At 46.2% G+C, this 18,240-nt stretch overlaps 1 protein-coding gene across 2 annotated transcripts in view; it reads right to left on the minus strand.

Annotated features, from left to right (window-relative positions):
• Positions 1-18,240, minus strand: part of DENND1C (DENN domain containing 1C) — a 110,963-nt gene that overhangs the window by 69,824 nt on the left and 22,899 nt on the right. For both annotated transcript variants that reach the window (XM_040346650.1, XM_040346649.1), the window contains exons 3-5: positions 17,031-17,074; positions 12,229-12,278; positions 4,996-5,112 (exon numbers count right to left, since the gene is read on the minus strand). In XM_040346650.1, coding sequence (XP_040202584.1) covers positions 4,996-5,112; positions 12,229-12,278; positions 17,031-17,074 — 211 coding nt within the window. The remainder of the gene's footprint in view (positions 1-4,995; positions 5,113-12,228; positions 12,279-17,030; positions 17,075-18,240) is intronic.

Below are 18,240 nucleotides of genomic sequence, written 5' to 3' on the forward strand. Positions count from 1 at the left end.
TATATATATATATATATATATATATATATATATATATATATATATTTTCACATACGCAGAGCATTTGCTCCTAAGCGGAGCTTGTCTAGCTTGAAAGCATAGCGCAAGAGGAGGCTGCCTAGCTGGAGGCATACTGAGCAAACAACATATGTTTTTCTAAGCCTGTAATGGGTCTAAATTTAAGGTGAGCAAGCACTACATCCAGAGGTGTTGGGTGATGGCTTTATAGTACACAGGTATCGTTATACGCATGGACATCACATTTTTTGTTTGTTTTTTCACCTTGAAATATTTCATCTTTATAGTGGCCTATAAAAGTATTTTATTCTTCCTTTTGGACATTTTCACTAATATCTCAATATATTGTGTATGATATCACTGAGCACAGTGTTATACGGAACGATATAAGATTTATTTTGTGTATTTATGTTTTATTTGTATTTGTCTAAACAGCGCACCATTTACCTTGCTATATAATGACTTTGAGTGATAGGTGTTTTGCTATTGACAGTGGTGCGGCAGTTCCTCTCACGGCACATTTTTTTTTTTAACATCTCACATAGCACTACATAAGTAATCATACAATATTAACAGTGACAGTATACCCAATTCTCTAGCCACAATTGCTGATACATTTTACCCTGATTGGGCTTAGTCATAGAATGCTCTATCCTTTGCACTTAAAGCGGAGTTCCTACTGTATATACTATATATATATATTTTGATAAATATCGTTTTTTAAATACTATTAGTTAAGCGACTCACGTATTACGGATCGATCGAGGCTCGATTGCCGATTTCCGATCATAGGATATATTAGATTCTTCTCTCCATGGCATGTTCCATATTGCTTGTGGGCATGTGAAGCATGCACCGCCTGTTCTTGCGCATGCGCAGCATGTACGGCTCGCAGCGCCGTACACTTCTGACTTTGCCATCACTACGGACGGCATCGTCGGAAGTGCTCGCCCCATTGTGATGGCAACCAAGATAATTGCTGGCGTCTTTGTGTCAAATTCGTTTTTGGAATATCACGATAATGAGCGGTGGCCATCCACACTGACTCCTGGAAATTCTGACACATAAATCTCAGGAGACAGTGCGCCACCGGATATGACGGGCATATCCGCGTGTGGCAGAGACCGGAAACTCCATTAGAAACTGGAATATCCAGGTAACCTTAAGGCCCCGTACACACGACTGAACATGTCCGCTGAAACTGGTCCGCGGACCAGTTTCAACGGACATGTTACGGTCCTGTGTACGGTCGACCGGACAATTTTCTGGCGGATCGGACAGTTTCCAGCGGACAAATGTTTCTTAGCATGCTAAGAAACATGTCCGCTGGAAGCCTGTCCGTCGGACATGTTCGGTCGTCTGTACAGACTCACCGGACATGTCTGCTCGGCCGAAAGCCCTCGCATGCGTCGAAGTGATTCAACGCATGCGTGGAAGCATTGACCTTCCAGGGTCGCGCACGTCGCCGCGTCATCGTCGCTGCGACGGCGCGGCCACGTCACCACGTATCCTGTCCGTGGGGATTTTGGTTTGATGGTGTGAACAACCATCAGACCAAAATCCGGCAGCGGACATGTTCGATGAAAACGGTCCGGCGGACCGTTTTCATCGGACAGTCCGTCCGTGCGTACGGGGCCTTAGGAAAAAAAATTTAAATAATTTCAATTGCAAGAAGATTATGCTTATAGGGCCTGATTCTCAAAAAAGCTGCCTAACTTAACTTTCAGCAGTTAAGTTACACTGACTTAAAATTTCTACCTAAGTGCCTGATCCACAAAGCACTTACCTAGAAATTACACGCCGTGTAACTTAAGTGCCTCCGTCGCAAGTCGGTCCTCCTCTCCGGGGGGCGTTTAAAATTTAAATGAGGCGCGCTCCTGCGCCGGCCGTACTGCGCATGCGTGTGACGTAATTTTCCCGACGTGCAGCGCGCGAACGTAATTGACGCCGGGCTTTGTGGATTGCGACGGGACACTAAAGTTGCGACGGGTGAAAAAAAATATACGCGCCGGGAAAACAAATAATTATAAAAAAAAATGACAGCGTCGCTCGGCATGCATTCCTGAGAGGGAGAACTCCATGCCAATTTTCAAAGAAAAAACCGGCATGGGTCCCCCCCCCCAGGAGCATACCAGGCCCTTAGGTCTGGTATGGGTTGTAAGGAGACCCCCCCTACGCCGAAAATTCGACGTAGGGGGTCCCCCTACAATCCATACCAGACCCGTATCCAAAGCACGCTACCCGGCCGGTCAGGAAAGGGAGTGGGGACGAGCGAGCGCCCCCCCCCTCCTGAGCCGTGCCAGGCCGCATGCCCTCAACATGGGGGGGTTGGGTGCTCTGGGGCAGGGGGGCGCACTGCGGGCCCCCCCACCCCAGAGCACCCTGTCCCCATGTTGATGAGGACAGGACCTCTTCCCGACAACCCTTGCCGTTGGTTGTCGGGGTCTGCGGGCGGGGGCTTATCGGAATCTGGGAGTCCCCTCAAATAAGGGGGCCCCCAGATACCGGCCCCCCACCCTAAGTGAATGGATATGGGGTACATCGTACCCCTACCCATTCACCTGGAGGCAAAAAGTTAAAGTTATTAAACACACAACACAAGGGTTTTTAAAATAATTTATTAGTCTGCTCCGGAGGCCCCCCCTGTCTTCTTTATTAGCTCTAATACCAGGGGGGGCTTCTTCTTCCACTCTCCGGGGGTCTTCTCCGCTCTCCGGGGGGGGTTTCTTCTTCCGCTCTCCGGGGGGGGGTCTTCTCCGCTCTCCGGGGGTCTTCTTCTATCTTCGCCGCTCTCCGCTGTTGACTCGGCGCACCCCGGGTTCTTCTGCAGATGTCCGGTGCCTTCTTCTTCAGCGCTGGCTGCCTGCTACCTTCGTGTGTTAGCTCAATTACTAGCAGGCAGCCATCGCGGTCTTCTGTGACGTCACCTTCTTCTCTTCTGTTCTTCTCCCCTCTTCCGATGTTGACACGTCGCCTCTTGTCACTGCAATGATGGAAGCGCGCCTTGCATCCCATTTATATAGGCATCACCGTCCCATCATGCTCCGGTAGGTACCCACGTGGTGGGTGCACGTGGGTAGGCACCCACCACGTGGGTACCTGCCGGAGCATGATGGGACGGTGAGGCCTATATAAATGGGATGCAAGGCGCGCTTCCATCATTACAGCGACAAGAGGCGAAGTGTCAACATCGGAAGAGGGGAAAAGAACAGAAGAGAAGAAGGTGACGTCACAGAAGACCGCGATGGCTGCCTGCTAGTAATTGAGCTAACACACGAAGATAGCAGGCAGCCAGCGCTGAAGAAGAAGGCACCGGACATCTGCAGAAGAACCGGGGTGCGCCGAGTCAACAGCGGAGAGCGGCGAAGATAGAAGAAGACCCCCGGAGAGCGGAGAAGACCCCCCCCGGAGAGCGGAAGAAGAAACCCCCCCGGAGAGCGGAAGAAGAAACCCCCCCCCCGGAGAGCGGAAGAAGTAACCCCCCCTGGAGAGCGGAGAAGACCCCCGGAGAGTGGAAGAAGAAGCCCCCCCTGGTATTAGAGCTAATAAAGAAGACAGGGGGGGCCTCTGGAGCAGACTAATAAATTATTTTAAAAACCCTTGTGTTGTGTGTTTAATAACTTTAACTTTTTGCCTCCAGGTGAATGGGTAGGGGTACGATGTACCCCATATCCATTCACTTAGGGTGGGGGGCCGGTATCTGGGGGCCCCCTTATTAAAGGGGACTCCCAGATTCCGATAAGCCCCCGCCCGCAGACCCCGACAACCAACGGCAAGGGTTGTCGGCAAGAGGTCCTGTCCTCATCAACATTGGGACAGGGTGCTCTGGGGTGGGGGGGCCCGCAGTGCGCCCCCCTGCCCCAGAGCACCCAACCCCCCCATGTTGAGGGCATGCGGCCTGGCACGGCTCAGGAGGGGGGGGCGCTCGCTCGTCCCCACTCCCTTTCCTGACCGGCCGGGTAGCGTGCTTTGGATACGGGTCTGGTATGGATTGTAGGGGGACCCCCTACGTCGAATTTTCGGCGTAGGGGGGGTCTCCTTACAACCCATACCAGACCTAAGGGCCTGGTATGCTCCTGGGGGGGGAACCCATGCCGGTTTTGAATTTACAAATTGCCGTGGAGTTCTCCCTCAGGAATGCATACCAAATGCCGTCGCTTGAATGGGCCTTTATAAGGTGTGACTAATTTTCCACATTGTAAAACCAGCCCTAGTTTTGCGCAAGCAAATCGGAACTTACGCAGAAATCACAATGATGAAAAGCGTTGTGGATCTGCTTAAGTCCTCATTTGCATACTCAAAGCTGCATTTCAATGAGAAATGCCCCCAGCGGCGGATGCGGTACTGCATCCTAAGATCTGACCGTGTAAGTGTCTTACACATGTCAGATTTTCTGCCTAACTTTGGAAAAAGCCTTTTGAGGATCGTTTCCAAAGTTAGGCACAGACTGAACAGCAGTTCCGCCTGCGTATCTCTTTTGGGAATCAGGCCCATAATGCAAAGTTATAAAATTGTGTGGAACTCCGCTTTAAGCATGCGTTTTTTTTTATTTAAATCATTTATTGTAAAGATTACCCATTTTTAGGCAAGACAAAAACACACTTTTTGTTTGTTTTTCACTCATTTTTTAGGTGATGCCATTAATGTCTATTTGGGCCAAAGTGCTTGACTGTGTCCCAAAAAAAGCCCAATTACTTTTTCAAATGATGAGCAGTGGATAAGCACTATATTATATGAATATAATGGAAATTTTACTGTCAAGCACTGAGTTGTTTCAAATCCCACTTTAAATCATTCAGGTGCGAATGTCGTCTAAATGAGCATACATAAGATGCATATTTTTTAAATGTGAATGTTGACAACCATAGTAAATAAAGAAAGAAAACATATGTTCATTCCCGAGGTCCAACCTAAAGAAAATTGATACAAATTGGTTTTAGACAGTTAGGGATCTAACTTTCAGGAGGAGCCACTCACCTGAGGATACACGTACAACTCTTTGCTTCTACAGACAGCCGACAAAAACCAAACCGCTGGTAGCCCTGGAGGTCGGTCAGTGTAAAGCTGAAGTGTTGGACGGATGAGTTCTGCCATCTATATTATGGTGGCATTGTTATCGGGAGACAAAGTTGAGAAATGATACAGAAGAACAGGCAACAAGGGCAATACATGGTAATACAGTGAAACAGAAGCTGAGCAGGGTATGTACGAACAGACAATTGATGATAGATTTTTTGATACATATACTGGTAAATGTATCACTAATTTATTTTCGGTACCATAATAGATAGTCAAACCAATCACACCATTGTTTTACTCTTCTGTACTACACTGGGAAAATGAATGAAGCATCTTATTGGTTGATTTGAACAGAACAGAACAGAGGCCCAGATTCACGTAGAAGTGCGGCGGCGTAACGTATATCGTAGATACGTTACACCGCCGCAAGTTTTCATCGCATGTGCCTGATTCACAAAGCACTTGCGAGAAAACTTCCGCCGGCGGCCTCCGGCGTAAGCCCGCGTAATTCAAAGGGGCGTGTGCCATTAAAATTAGGCGCGCTCCCACGCCGGACCTACTGCGCATGCTCCCTTTTAAATTTCCCACCGTGCTTTGCGCGAAGTGACGTATTTTTTCGAATGGTGACGTGCGTAGCGTACTTCCGTATTCCCGGACGTCTTACACAAGAAGCAAAAATGTTCAAATTTCGGCGCAGGAACGACGGCCATACTTTATACAGCACATACGATGGCACCAAAAACGACGACTAACTTTGCGACAGGAAACTAGACTAGCAGCGACGTAGCGGACGCGAAAAACCGTTGTGGATTGCCGCAACTCCTAATTTGCATACCCGACGCTGGTTTACGACGCAAACTCCCCCCAACGGCGGCCGCGGTATTGCATCCTAAGATCCGACAGTGTAAAACAATTACACCTGTCGGATCTAAGGGCAAACTATGTGTAACTGATCAGTCGCATAGATACTCTGAGAGATACGACAAAGTATCTGAGATACTCCGTCGTATCTCGGCTGTGAATCTGGGCCAGACATTCCTGTTTACACCAGATCAATTGCCATGTATCTGAGGGTCCATTTCAAATGCATTGTTTTGGTAGGACTGGTTCACACCAAACCATTGTAAAAAAATTCCTCCATGCTTCATTGAAAGCATGTTGACCCTTTTTTTTTTTTTTGTTATTCAAGTCTATTGACTAAAATCATTAAATTAAAATGCATCGATGCATGTCGGTGTGTTGCAATGCCTAGTGTTAGCACATACATTTTTTTCTTTCTGGCATAAATCCAGAATAAAGATGCTCTTACTAAATGGCAATTTCCCACTTTTAGCAAGAGCGTCCAGGTGATAGATATAGATAGTCCAGTCTGACTGTTCTCTGGGAAGTTTGTGATTAGACAAGTTAGAAAAACTTCTACAATCTCCATTGATCCCCTTGACATAGGCTGCTGCCAGGAATGTCTGTCTACCAGGGGCGGCCCGTCCATTGTGGGTGCACAGGCTCTGCCCCCCTATCCATGCCGCTGCCCTCCCAATCCAATGTGGCTGGCCCCTTTCAGGATAACGGGCGCAACTAATTCCTATGGCGAGGCTGGGCGGAGGTGTATTTTTTGAAGCACTGATTAGAGCCATATGCTCTAATAGGCTTAAAAATAGGGTGGGCTCGGGGCGCAGAACATTGCTTTTAGAGTCCACTCAGGTGTGTTGCAGTAAGTGAATATTCGCTGTTGCAACACTGATCCTCCTCCTGGCCAATCGGTATGTGGGTCCGATACCTATTGGACGCCTAGGAGAAGAAGTGAGGATCCGCACAACAGACACAGGAGCCCGCCCGCCATCCATTGAAGCCCACTACCACCGGAGCCTGCAACCCGCCATAGCGCGTTGTGGCCTGCCGGAGGGTGGATGTATGCTGCCCCCCCAAAAAAACACTGGCCGCCACTGCTGTCTACAGAAGCCCTTTTCTGGAAGAGAGAGTTCCCCATTGGGGCTTTTAGGCAGCAAGAACATTTTTGGGGATAACGTTGTTGTATAAATTATTGTTTATTGCCAAGGATTTCGAATATCACAAGGGTACAAAAGTACAAAGAAGGTCACAAGGTGATAACAATATATAGGTTGAAAACATATGACATTGCTGGATGCAGTGAGCATGACATGATTGCATAACATGATTGCAACAAAACTTTGACAGTAGGAGGCTATATGTAATAAATAATCTGTAATAATGAAAACCCCATGAGCGGTGCTGTAGCCCCGACGCGTTTCGACCAGTTGGGTCTCTTCAGGGGGCTGGGATTTCTAAAAAATATATATAGAGAGAGTATAATAATTGCATATGATCAAAAATGAATGAGAGGACATAGGTCAACACACATCATAAAAAATTAGCCATAATAATTTCATAATTACCACTGATGCAAGACACTGGGCAATGTATAATACCATGGGGTGGACCATTGGGGCCCAGGCTGCCCCCACCTCCCAACAGCGGGCGGCCTGACCAGAACAGCTTTCAGGGAGCCGCATGATGAACGCCCCCCAGGGGCAGCGGAAGAGCAGTCCTACAAGAAAACACCCATAATGAACCATGATTAGATTAATTAATGTGGAAGAATGCATGAATTCCAGGGGGCTGTTAAGTAACAGCTGGCCCATATGTATGTATCGTAGTACATACCTACTACGATACATACATATGGGCCAGCTGTTACTTAACAGCCCCTTGGAATTCATGCATTCTTCCACATTAATTAATCTAATCATGGTTCATTATGGGTGTTTTCTTGTAGGACTGCTCCTCCGCTGCCCCTGGGGGGGGGGGCGTTCATCATGTGGCTCCCTGAAAGCTGTTCTGGTCAGGCCGCCCCTTGTTGGGAGGTGGGGGCAGCCTGGGCCCCAATGGTCCACCCCATGGTATTATACATTGCCCAGTGTCTTGCATCAGTGGTAATTATGAAATTATTATGGCTAATTTTTTATGATGTGTGTTGACCTATGTCCTCTCATTCATTTTTGATCATATGCAATTATTATACTCTCTCTATATATATTTTTTAGAAATCCCAGCCCCCTGAAGAGACCCAACTGGTCGAAACGCGTCGGGGCTACAGCACCGCTCATGGGGTTTTCATTATTACAGATTATTTATTACATATAGCCTCCTACTGTCAAAGTTTTGTTGCAATCATGTTATGCAATCATGTCATGCTCACTGCATCCAGCAATGTCATATGTTTTCAACCTATATATTGTTATCACCTTGTGACCTTCTTTGTACTTTTTTACCCTTGTGATATTCGAAATCCTTGGCAATAAACAATAATTTATACAACAACGTTATTCCCAAAAATTTTCTTGCTGCCTAAAAGCCCCAATGGGGAACTCTCTCTTCCATGCAATTTCGGGGCGAGCAGCCTTTTCATCTCCCCAAATATGTGTCTCCCTCCATTTTTTCAGAAGCCCTTTTCAACCTTTTTACCCCAGAGGAACCCTTGAAATATTTTTCAGGTCTCAGGGAACCCCTGTAAAATCAATTCATTGGTGGTCAGCAGGAAGAATGCAATGCATATTGGAAGCATGTAAGAAGAATGCCCCCCTTGGAGTAGTGGTCAGAATATCATCCTTACAGACAACTAAATATATCTCTGACGGAATGCCTCTGGCTGTGCCAAGTGATGTTGGTCCTGGAACTATGTAGGCATCATCAGATGGGAGATCAATCGTCCACATCTTAAGGACCTCCTAGCGATATCTGGAAAAACTTTGGTTGGGAATGGCTGGTCTGCAGGGATGTGAACAGGGGTCAAGTCCTGGGGAAAAAAGTGTGGGAACTCCCACCCAAGATCCACTCCCCCACCAAAAAATAAATAAAAATGATACGCTCATATGCATATACATTTCACAGAAAATACTGGTGCTGGCTGGTCTCGGTACTGGCCTGGCTGGTCTCGGTACTGGCCTGGCTGGTCTCGGTACTGGCCTGGCTGGTCTCAGGGTGCTGGCTGGCTGGCCTCAATGTACTTGGTACTGGCCTGGCTGGTCTTAGGGTGCTGGCCTGGCTGGTCTCAGTGCGGGCCTGGCTGGTCTCAGGGTGCTGGCTGACTGGCTGGCCTCAGGGTGCTGGCTGGCTGGTCAATCTATATATATAGGGTACAAAAAGGGCTTTTTTTTACAGCTCACTGCACACACAGTGTCAGGGCAGAGTGCGTGTCACGGTGTGAGGAGAGGAGATGTGGGCTCACCCTAGCGTTGCTGTGTGACTCCGCCTCTGCGTGATGTCACACGCTACCGGACGTGTACTGAAGGACAGGTGGCAGGCGAGGTCTGAGCCTGGAAGAGGAGCTCCGAGTTTGGTCGGCTCAGTTCGCCTGCCCCTGACAATGACTCGAGTCGAGTCCTTCACTATGCGGCGATGCTTAATAAAGGATCGGCTCGGGCGGCTCGGCTGCTCGAGGCTGCTCTAGTCCTGCAAAGGGAACGGCGTTCCTGCTGTGAAAAAAGTGCAGGGACGCCGTTCCCACGTGTTGCCGCAGGACTTGAGCCCTGGATGTGAAGTTGCACCTTCCTCCTCCATAACATAAACGGAGGAATGTTTCTGAAACCCAAATAGTCCTATTCAGGACTGAATCTGGTAAGCAAACATCATGAGTTTGGTGGTTGCCTGCCTGACTGATTTCTAATGCCAATGGCCAGCTTTGGACAATTCTTTCCTCAGAAATTTTGTTGGACCATGCTGACCATGATCAAGAAATCAAACAACTGCCTAGACACCATCAGTTCATATCGGGAAATAAAACTAAACAAACAATGCTGCAACCCAGTCAGCTCACCTTAACAGGGAAAACCACGCACAGGTGCCTTGCACTCAGCCTCTGCAAGCCACTCTACAACATTACAGGGAGTGCAGAATTATTAGGCACATGAGTATTTTGACCACATCATCCTCTTTATGCATGTTGTCTTACTCCAAGCTGTATAGGCTCGAAAGCCTACTACCAATTAAGCATATTAGGTGATGTGCATCTCTGTAATGAGAAGGTGTGTGGTCTAATGACATCAACACCCTATATCAGGTGTGCATAATTATTAGTCAACTTCCTTTCCTTTGGCAAAATGGGTCAAAAGAAGGACTTGACAGGCTCAGAAAAGTCAAAAATAGTGAGATATCTTGCAGAGGGATGCAGCACTCTTAAAATTGCAAAGCTTCTGAAGCGTGATCATCGAACAATCAAGTGTTTCATTCAAAATAGTCAACAGGGTCGCAAGAAGCGTGTGGAAAAACCAAGGCGCAAAATAACTGCCCATGAACTGAGAAAAGTCAAGCGTGCAGCTGCCAAGATGCCACTTGCCACCAGTTTGGCCATATTTCAGAGCTGCAACATCACTGGAGTGCCTAAAAGCACAAGGTGTGCAATACTCAGAGACATGGCCAAGGTAAGAAAGGCTGAAAGACGACCACCACTGAACAAGACACACAAGCTGAAATGTCAAGACTGGGCCAAGAAATATCTCAAGACTGATTTTTCTAAGGTTTTATGGACTGCTGAAATGAGAGTGAGTCTTGATGGGCCAGATGGATGGGCCCGTGGCTGGATTGGTAAAGGGCAGAGAGCTCCAGTCCGACTCAGACGCCAGCAAGGTGGAGGTGGAGTACTGGTTTGGGCTGGTATCATCAAAGATGAGCTTGTGGGGCCTTTTCGGGTTGAGGATGGAGTCAAGCTCAACTCCCAGTCCTACTGCCAGTTTCTGGAAGACACCTTCTTCAAGCAGTGGTACAGGAAGAAGTCTGCATCCTTCAAGAAAAACATGATTTTCATGCAGGACAATGCTCCATCACACGCGTCCAAGTACTCCACAGCGTGGCTGGCAAGAAAGGGTATAAAAGAAGAAAAACTAATGACATGGCCTCCTTGTTCACCTGATCTGAACCCCATTGAGAACCTGTGGTCCATCATCAAATGTGAGATTTACAAGGAGGGAAAACAGTACACCTCTCTGAACAGTGTCTGGGAGGCTGTGGTTGCTGCTGCACGCAATGTTGATGGTGAACAGATCAAAACACTGACAGAATCCATGGATGGCAGGCTTTTGAGTGTCCTTGCAAAGAAAGGTGGCTATATTGGTCACTGATTTGTTTTTGTTTTGTTTTTGAATGTCAGAAATGTATATTTGTGAATGTTGAGATGTTATATTGGTTTCACTGGTAAAAATAAATAATTGAAATGGGTATATATTTTTTTTTGTTAAGTTGCCAAATAATTATGCACAGTAATAGTCACCTGCACACACAGATATCCCCCTAAAATAGCTAAAACTAAAAACAAACTAAAAACTACTTCCAAAAATATTCAGCTTTGATATTAATGAGTTTTTTGGGTTCATTGAGAACATGGTTGTTGTTCAATAATAAAATTAATCCTCAAAAATACAACTTGCCTAATAATTCTGCACTCCCTGTAGAAGTTCTGAAAAAGCTGGCAACATGGTGGACTGCAGTGTTTCAAATTTTTTTTGGTCATCCACACAAACGGGATAAAATCCAACAGTAATGATGTTGACGTGCTTCAGCCCCTGTGGGCCTTAATCATGAGACTCATAGCCATCAGTTCATGACTTCGAGTGTGCAAAATGCTTCTTTCCTAACCAATTTTTTTTTATTTGTATATTTTTGTCTTTTTTATGGCTAATAAATGAAATTTTTATCTAAATAATTGAATTTTTTTGTATAAGTACTGAGATAGTCCACCACAAAAATTGTTGGTTTGAGTTTGTGTTCGGGGAGTCCCAGCAACTACCCTTACGCTCTTACCTCACGCTGCTTCTCTATATCACTTTTTGGATAATGGTACTACTTTACGCCTAGTTTTGGGCTATGTAATTGGAGGCTATACTCAAAAAATTATCCAAAATTGTACAGGTCAGTGACATAAAAACTCCCCCTAAGCCTTGTACAGTTTAATTCAGTATGTTTTGCCCAATGTGAATTTTTTTATTGTTGCGAGGAAGAAAGTATAATGACAAAATCTAAGCATTGGGCAAATGGAAACCGGAGCAGGCATAAGAAAACAACATTGAAAATATATACTATTTACAAATGTTATTATGTCTGGGATTTACAAAAGGTTTGAGGTTTGGGCTGAGCTTTGAATTAACAATGACATAAGAATTTAGACAGCAGGATTTTTACCTTTTCACATGAAAAGGGAAGCAAAACTTTGTAAGCGTTGTAACCGAGTCCTAGAAAAAAAAAATTAGATATATTTTTATTTATAACTTTATTGTAAAAAAAGAAAAAGAAAAAAAAATATATATATATATATATATATATATATATATATTAGACAGTGGTATATACTGTACATGACACACTATGCCCAATAACCTCACATTTTGTCTTGATTATCAGACAATAACAGACTCCCTGGATAAAACTCAGACAATCATAGGACCACCATATGAACACTGGGGTAGATTCAGGTAGATTTGCAGTTTTTACGGAGGCGCAGCGCACCGTTTTGACGCTGCGCCTCCGCAAATTACCTGCGCTACCCTTGATTCACGGAGCAGTAGCTCCGTAAATTGCGTGGGCGCTCCGGCAAAATGCCCGGCGTAAGCGCGCGCAATTTAAATGATCCCGTAGGGGGCGTGGATCATTTAAATTAGGCGCGTTCCTGCGCCGAGCGTAGTGCGCATGCTCCGTCGGGAAACTTTACCGACGTGCATTGCGGTAAATTACGTCGCAAGGACGTCATTTGCTTCAAAGTGAACGTGAATGGCGTCCAGCGCCATTCACGATTCACTTACGCAAACGACGTAAATTTCAAATTTCGCGACGCGGGAACGACGGGTATACGTAGCATTGGCTGCCCCTGCTAATAGCAGGGGCAGCCTTACGCAAAATCCGACGTACGCAAACAAAGTAAACTGCGTACGCAGGGCTCGCGTAGGGTTGTGAATCGGCGTTAGTATGCAATTTGCATACTATACGCTGACCACAACGGGAAAGCCACCTAGCGGCCTGCGTAAGAATGCAGCCTAAGATATGACGGCATAAGGAGCCTTATGCCAGTCATTTCTTAGGCTGCAGTCAGCGTATCGAGGTTCCTGAATCAGGAGTATTCGATACGACGGGGCAAGTAAGCAATTGCGCTGCGTAACTATGGTTACGCAGGCGCAATTGCTCTTTGAATCTACCCCACTATTGCCACGTACACACGATCGATTCATCCGATGAAAACGGACCAAGGATTTTTTCATCAGATATCCGATGAAGCTGACTTTCATCAGTCTTGCCTACACACCATCAGTTAAAAATCAGATCGTGTCCAACGCGGTGACGTAAAACACAAGGACGTGCTGAGAAAAATTAAGTTCAATACTTCCGAGCATGCGTCGACTTATTTCTGAGCAAGCATGGATTTTTGACCGATGGATTTCCCCACAGACGATCGTTTTTTTCTATCGGTTTTTTAACCATCAGAAAATTTTAAAACAGGTTCTATTTTTTTTCACCGATGGGAAAAAAAAAACGATGGGGTCCACACACGATCGTTTCGTCCGATGAAAACGGTCTATGGGACCATTTTCATCAGCCGAACCGATCGCGTGTACAGGGCATTTCTAAGCCCAACTCCCAAGAGTTTAAAGAAGTCTCACTTCCTAGCACAAGTTATCAGTATGAATTCAGACAGGTGACAAGATAGCAACTACTATATCTAATGAAACCCTTCATATTTGACTTTGAACAACCATTGTAAGAATAATGCATACTCAAAACTATGCAGAATAAATACATATAATGATAGTACTCAGTATATTAGTGCCTTTTTTTGATTTACAGGTGTTTGTTTTCAATTTTTTCCACATTTACTGTATATGTAACATACGCTATATTACCAAAAGTATTGGGACACCTGCAGAGGCGTATCTAGTGAAAATGGCGCCTATGGCAAGCACTAAAACTGCGCCCCTGTCGAAACATTTGAAACCCATCTTTCAGATAACCTTAACAAAAAAAACAGCTAACAAAACTTGTGATATTTATCATCCCTTGTGATAGCTTGGGTAGTGACATATCCTCTTTATGGAGAAATCTGGGGTTTATTAGACCCCTGATCCCTCCTCTGCCCCCCAAGGCCAGGTAAATGCAGAACCAATACTGGAAGTGATGAAATCTTCATCACTTAAGGTCTTAATTTTCACAGAGGAGAGGGAGAAACTAATGTTCCTCCTTCTTCTTTGTGCGCTGCCAATCTGACCAGATGCAGAGGCGTCCCTAGGGGGGGCCAGAGGGGGCCCTGACCCCCCCAACATCATGCTGTGCCCCACCATGTGCCCCCCAAAAAAAAAATGTTTTTTTTTTTTTTTTTTTTGGAATTTTTGTATTTTGCTCCCTGAGAGGGAGAGCGCCCCCAGTCAGCTCTGCGGGGGATTCCTCCCCCTCCCTGTGCTCGCCGACACTGCATAATGCGAGCGCTCACACAACCAGATATTCTAGCCTGGGCCGTGTTAAAGTGTGTGCACTGCAGACTGCAGTACACTGTAATCACTGAACTACATTATCTCCATCCCTTCTGTCCCCCCCGATCTGTCTCCCTCCCCCTCTCCTGTTCTTTCAAAACATTCACAATTTACTTTCACTTTCAGTTAGGCAGATAATATATGGTGCAAATTTCTTTCCTGCATCCACAGATTGCAGGAAAGAAACTTGCATGATTCCCCCATCAACAGACAGTGGTGACAGGGGAATATCCCTCCTGCCCAGCAATTATATTCTCCCGACAAACAGTGATTATCACTAGTGACTATACAGCAACCACTAGTGATAATTATAAGAGAATCTGCTCATTAATGGTTAAAATCTCAGCCAGTTTATGCTGAACCAGCTGAGATTTAAACTGTCTATGGCTGGTCTTAGCTCTTAGGCAGCCCATACATTGATTAGCACAGTGGAGTGTCGGCTTCCTGGCGTGATCGGGCATGTGGGATTTCAAACACACCCGAGCCCATCTCTATTGGTTGTAGACAGTTGAGCTCCCTGCAGGTTGCTTAGCAGCAGAGGACCCTTCTCTGACATGCTGATCGGGATGCAATCCAGGTGATGCTCTTAGTCAAATCCTAGTCATAAATATCAGTGATTTTATTGATCAAAGCCCACACTTTACAGGCATAGAGCCCACTTGGCTGCTGATTATACGGTTGATTATATTTATGTGGTTGTACTCTTGATACTAATAAATATTGTGTTTATTAGATCTGACTGGGAGCATCACCTGGATCACATCCCGATCAGCATGTCAACAGAGAAGGTTATACAGCATTACTGCTGCTAGGTGACCAGCTGGGGGCTCGGCTCTCTTTAACCAATAGTGCCAGCCTTCCCCTGCATGCCCCCATAATGTCACCAGCACTTGGTCCTAATAGACTGCCGCCGCTGCCAAGGAGACAGATGCCAGACCAGCTCTGTAAATAGCAGGGACAGGACAGCTGGGGATCCCCACTGTGGCAGAACACCAGGGCCCGGTGGCAAGACAACCTTTGCAACCCTGATAGTTCTTCCACTGCTTTGGACCCTTATGTTTTCTTGTTGTGCTGGTGACATATATCTCTTGTTTTCTGCCACCCTGGGGGGCCCCAGTATAGTAGGAAGGGAGCTCACTGCAGAACATGTGAAAGGGCCCATAGTGGGATCGTAGTAAAGGGCCCCAGGATATATATATATATATATATATATATATATATATATATATATATAATTGCATTTTATAGTTGGCCCCCCTACTTTTGTCCCTGTCCCCCCATGTGCCCCCCCTAAATATGAAAGCTGGAGACGCCACTGACCAGATGGAATGGAAGAGCCTTGGAGAACAGGGGAGGTCTGTGGCTGAACGCAGCAGGGATAGTGCTGCCATTGTCCATTAGCAAAGGTGCTGAAAAGGAGATCTTGCCTATGCTTGGGAGGAGGGAAGAAGATACCCTCAGACCCTGGTAAGTGCCTTGCTGGCCAGCCACTCAACAGCGCCCCCTTCATATGGCGCCCATGGCACTTGCCATGGCTGCCATACCCTAGATACGCCACTGGACACCTGCCTTTACACGCACATAAACTTTATTGCCAATCCAGTCTTCGTCCGTAGGGTTCAATATTGAGTTGGAGCATCCATAACAGCTTCGACTCTTCTGGGATAGCTCCAAACTGCAGAGGTAGGAGACTTTTACTGACCTGACCTTGATAGAACACCTTTGGGATGAATTAGTGTGGAGACTACGAGCCAGGACTTCCTGTCCAACATCAGTGCCTGACCTCACAAATGCGCTTCTGGAAGAATGGTCAAACATTCCCATAGACACACTCCTAAACCTTGTGGAAGAGTTGAAGCTGTTATAGCTGCAAAGGGTATGCCAACTCAATAATAAACCCTACGAACTAAGGCCGCGTACACACGGTCGGTCCATCCAATAAGACTGGTCCGGACCGGTTAACCGATGAAGCGGACTGATGGTCTGATGTGCCTACACACCATCGGTTAAAAAAACGATCGAGTCCAACGCGGTGACGTAAAACAGAACGACGTGCTGAGAAAAATGAAGTTCAATGCTTCTAAGCATGCGTCGACTTGATTCTGAGCATGCGCGGGTTTTTAACCGATGCTTTGGCATACTAACCGTCGGTTTTGATTGATTGATTGATTTTTGAGCTTAATTAGGCGTCCATCGGTTCAATTTTAAAGCAAGTTTTAAAATTTTTGACCGAAGGATAACTGACCGATGGGGCCCACACACCATTGGTTTGGACCGTTTCCATCGGTTTTGACCGACCGTGTGTACGCGGCCTCACACTGGAATGCCATTAAAGTTCATGTGCGTGTTACTTTTGGCAATATAGTGTATATAAAATGCAAAGGTCCATCAGGTCTTTCAATATAATATCCCCTCTAACCTGCTGGTCTTCCATGCCAATGAAAAGACAGTTACATAGCATACTCTTACCTGGTCATCAAAAACATCAGGAAATTGTCGTTTAAGCTCTGGATCTGAAAGACAGACAGAAAACTCTGTAGATCAGGAACAATCCAAGGACTTAAAGTTTAACTTTTACTAAATACATAATGCAAACATTTTAACATGCCATATTTGCCAAATCCTGCCTGCTTCTGCCCTGGAGAAAATCCATGCACCTCTTTTGTATGAACTGCATAAATAATACCCAAATTGTGTTTGAATGGAAAATGCTGTAAATTAGGTGCAGAGCTTGTTAATCGGAGCAGCAAACCACCCCAATCTGGAACACTGAGGTTGAGATGAGAACCCCCGGCAGTGGTAGGAGACCTTTACTGAGACAACAGAGAGGTTTTTTTTTTTTTTATACCAGAAAGATTGTTACGTAGTCTTAAGGGCTTTTTAAGGCCATTATGAGGCTCAGAAACTCTAGGATTGAAGCGGACACTGGGGTACTGGTGGGGGCTGGTGAGATGTGGAGGGGGCAGTATATCAGGCTGTTAAAAGAGTTGGAGGCATTGAAGGACCTGGGGGCACTGGGAAACTCTAGCACTGGTTTTGGCTGGGGGCATTGGAGGGGCTTCAAAGGCACTGGAAGGAGGTTGGAGGTACTGGTCGGAGCTGGAGGGCACTCTAAACAGTGGCGGCTGGTGCTCAAAATGTTTGGGGGGGGGGGGGGGCACATAAACTGGAAAAAGTCTGAAAAATACTGAAAAAAAACAGCGATTGCAGCCTCACTGTGCCATCAAATGCAGCCACTGTGCCCATCAAATGCAGCCACTGTGCCATCAATTGCAGTCACTGTGCCCATGAAATTCAGCCAATGTGCCATCAATTGCAGCTATTGTGCCCATCAAATGCAGCCACTGTGCCATCAAATGCAGCAACTGTGCCCATCAAATGCAGCCACTGTGCCCATGAAATGCAGCCACTATGCCATCAAATGCAGCAACTGTGCCCATCAATTGCAGCCACTGTGCCATCAAATGCAGCAACTGTGCCCATCAAATGCAGCCATTGTGCCCATGAAATGCAGCCACTGTGCCATCAAGTGCAGCCACTGTGCCCATCAAATGCAGCCACAGTCACCCCCGCCCGCCTGCTTGCTGTCTGAACGGCACTTACACCATCTTGGTGTATGTTTGGGGGGGGGGGGGGTGCACATAAAGTGCAAAAAGTTTGAAAAATACTGAAAAAAAAA

This window comes from Rana temporaria, chromosome 3 (assembly GCF_905171775.1).
Source record: "Rana temporaria chromosome 3, aRanTem1.1, whole genome shotgun sequence".
NCBI lineage: Eukaryota > Metazoa > Chordata > Amphibia > Anura > Ranidae > Rana > Rana temporaria.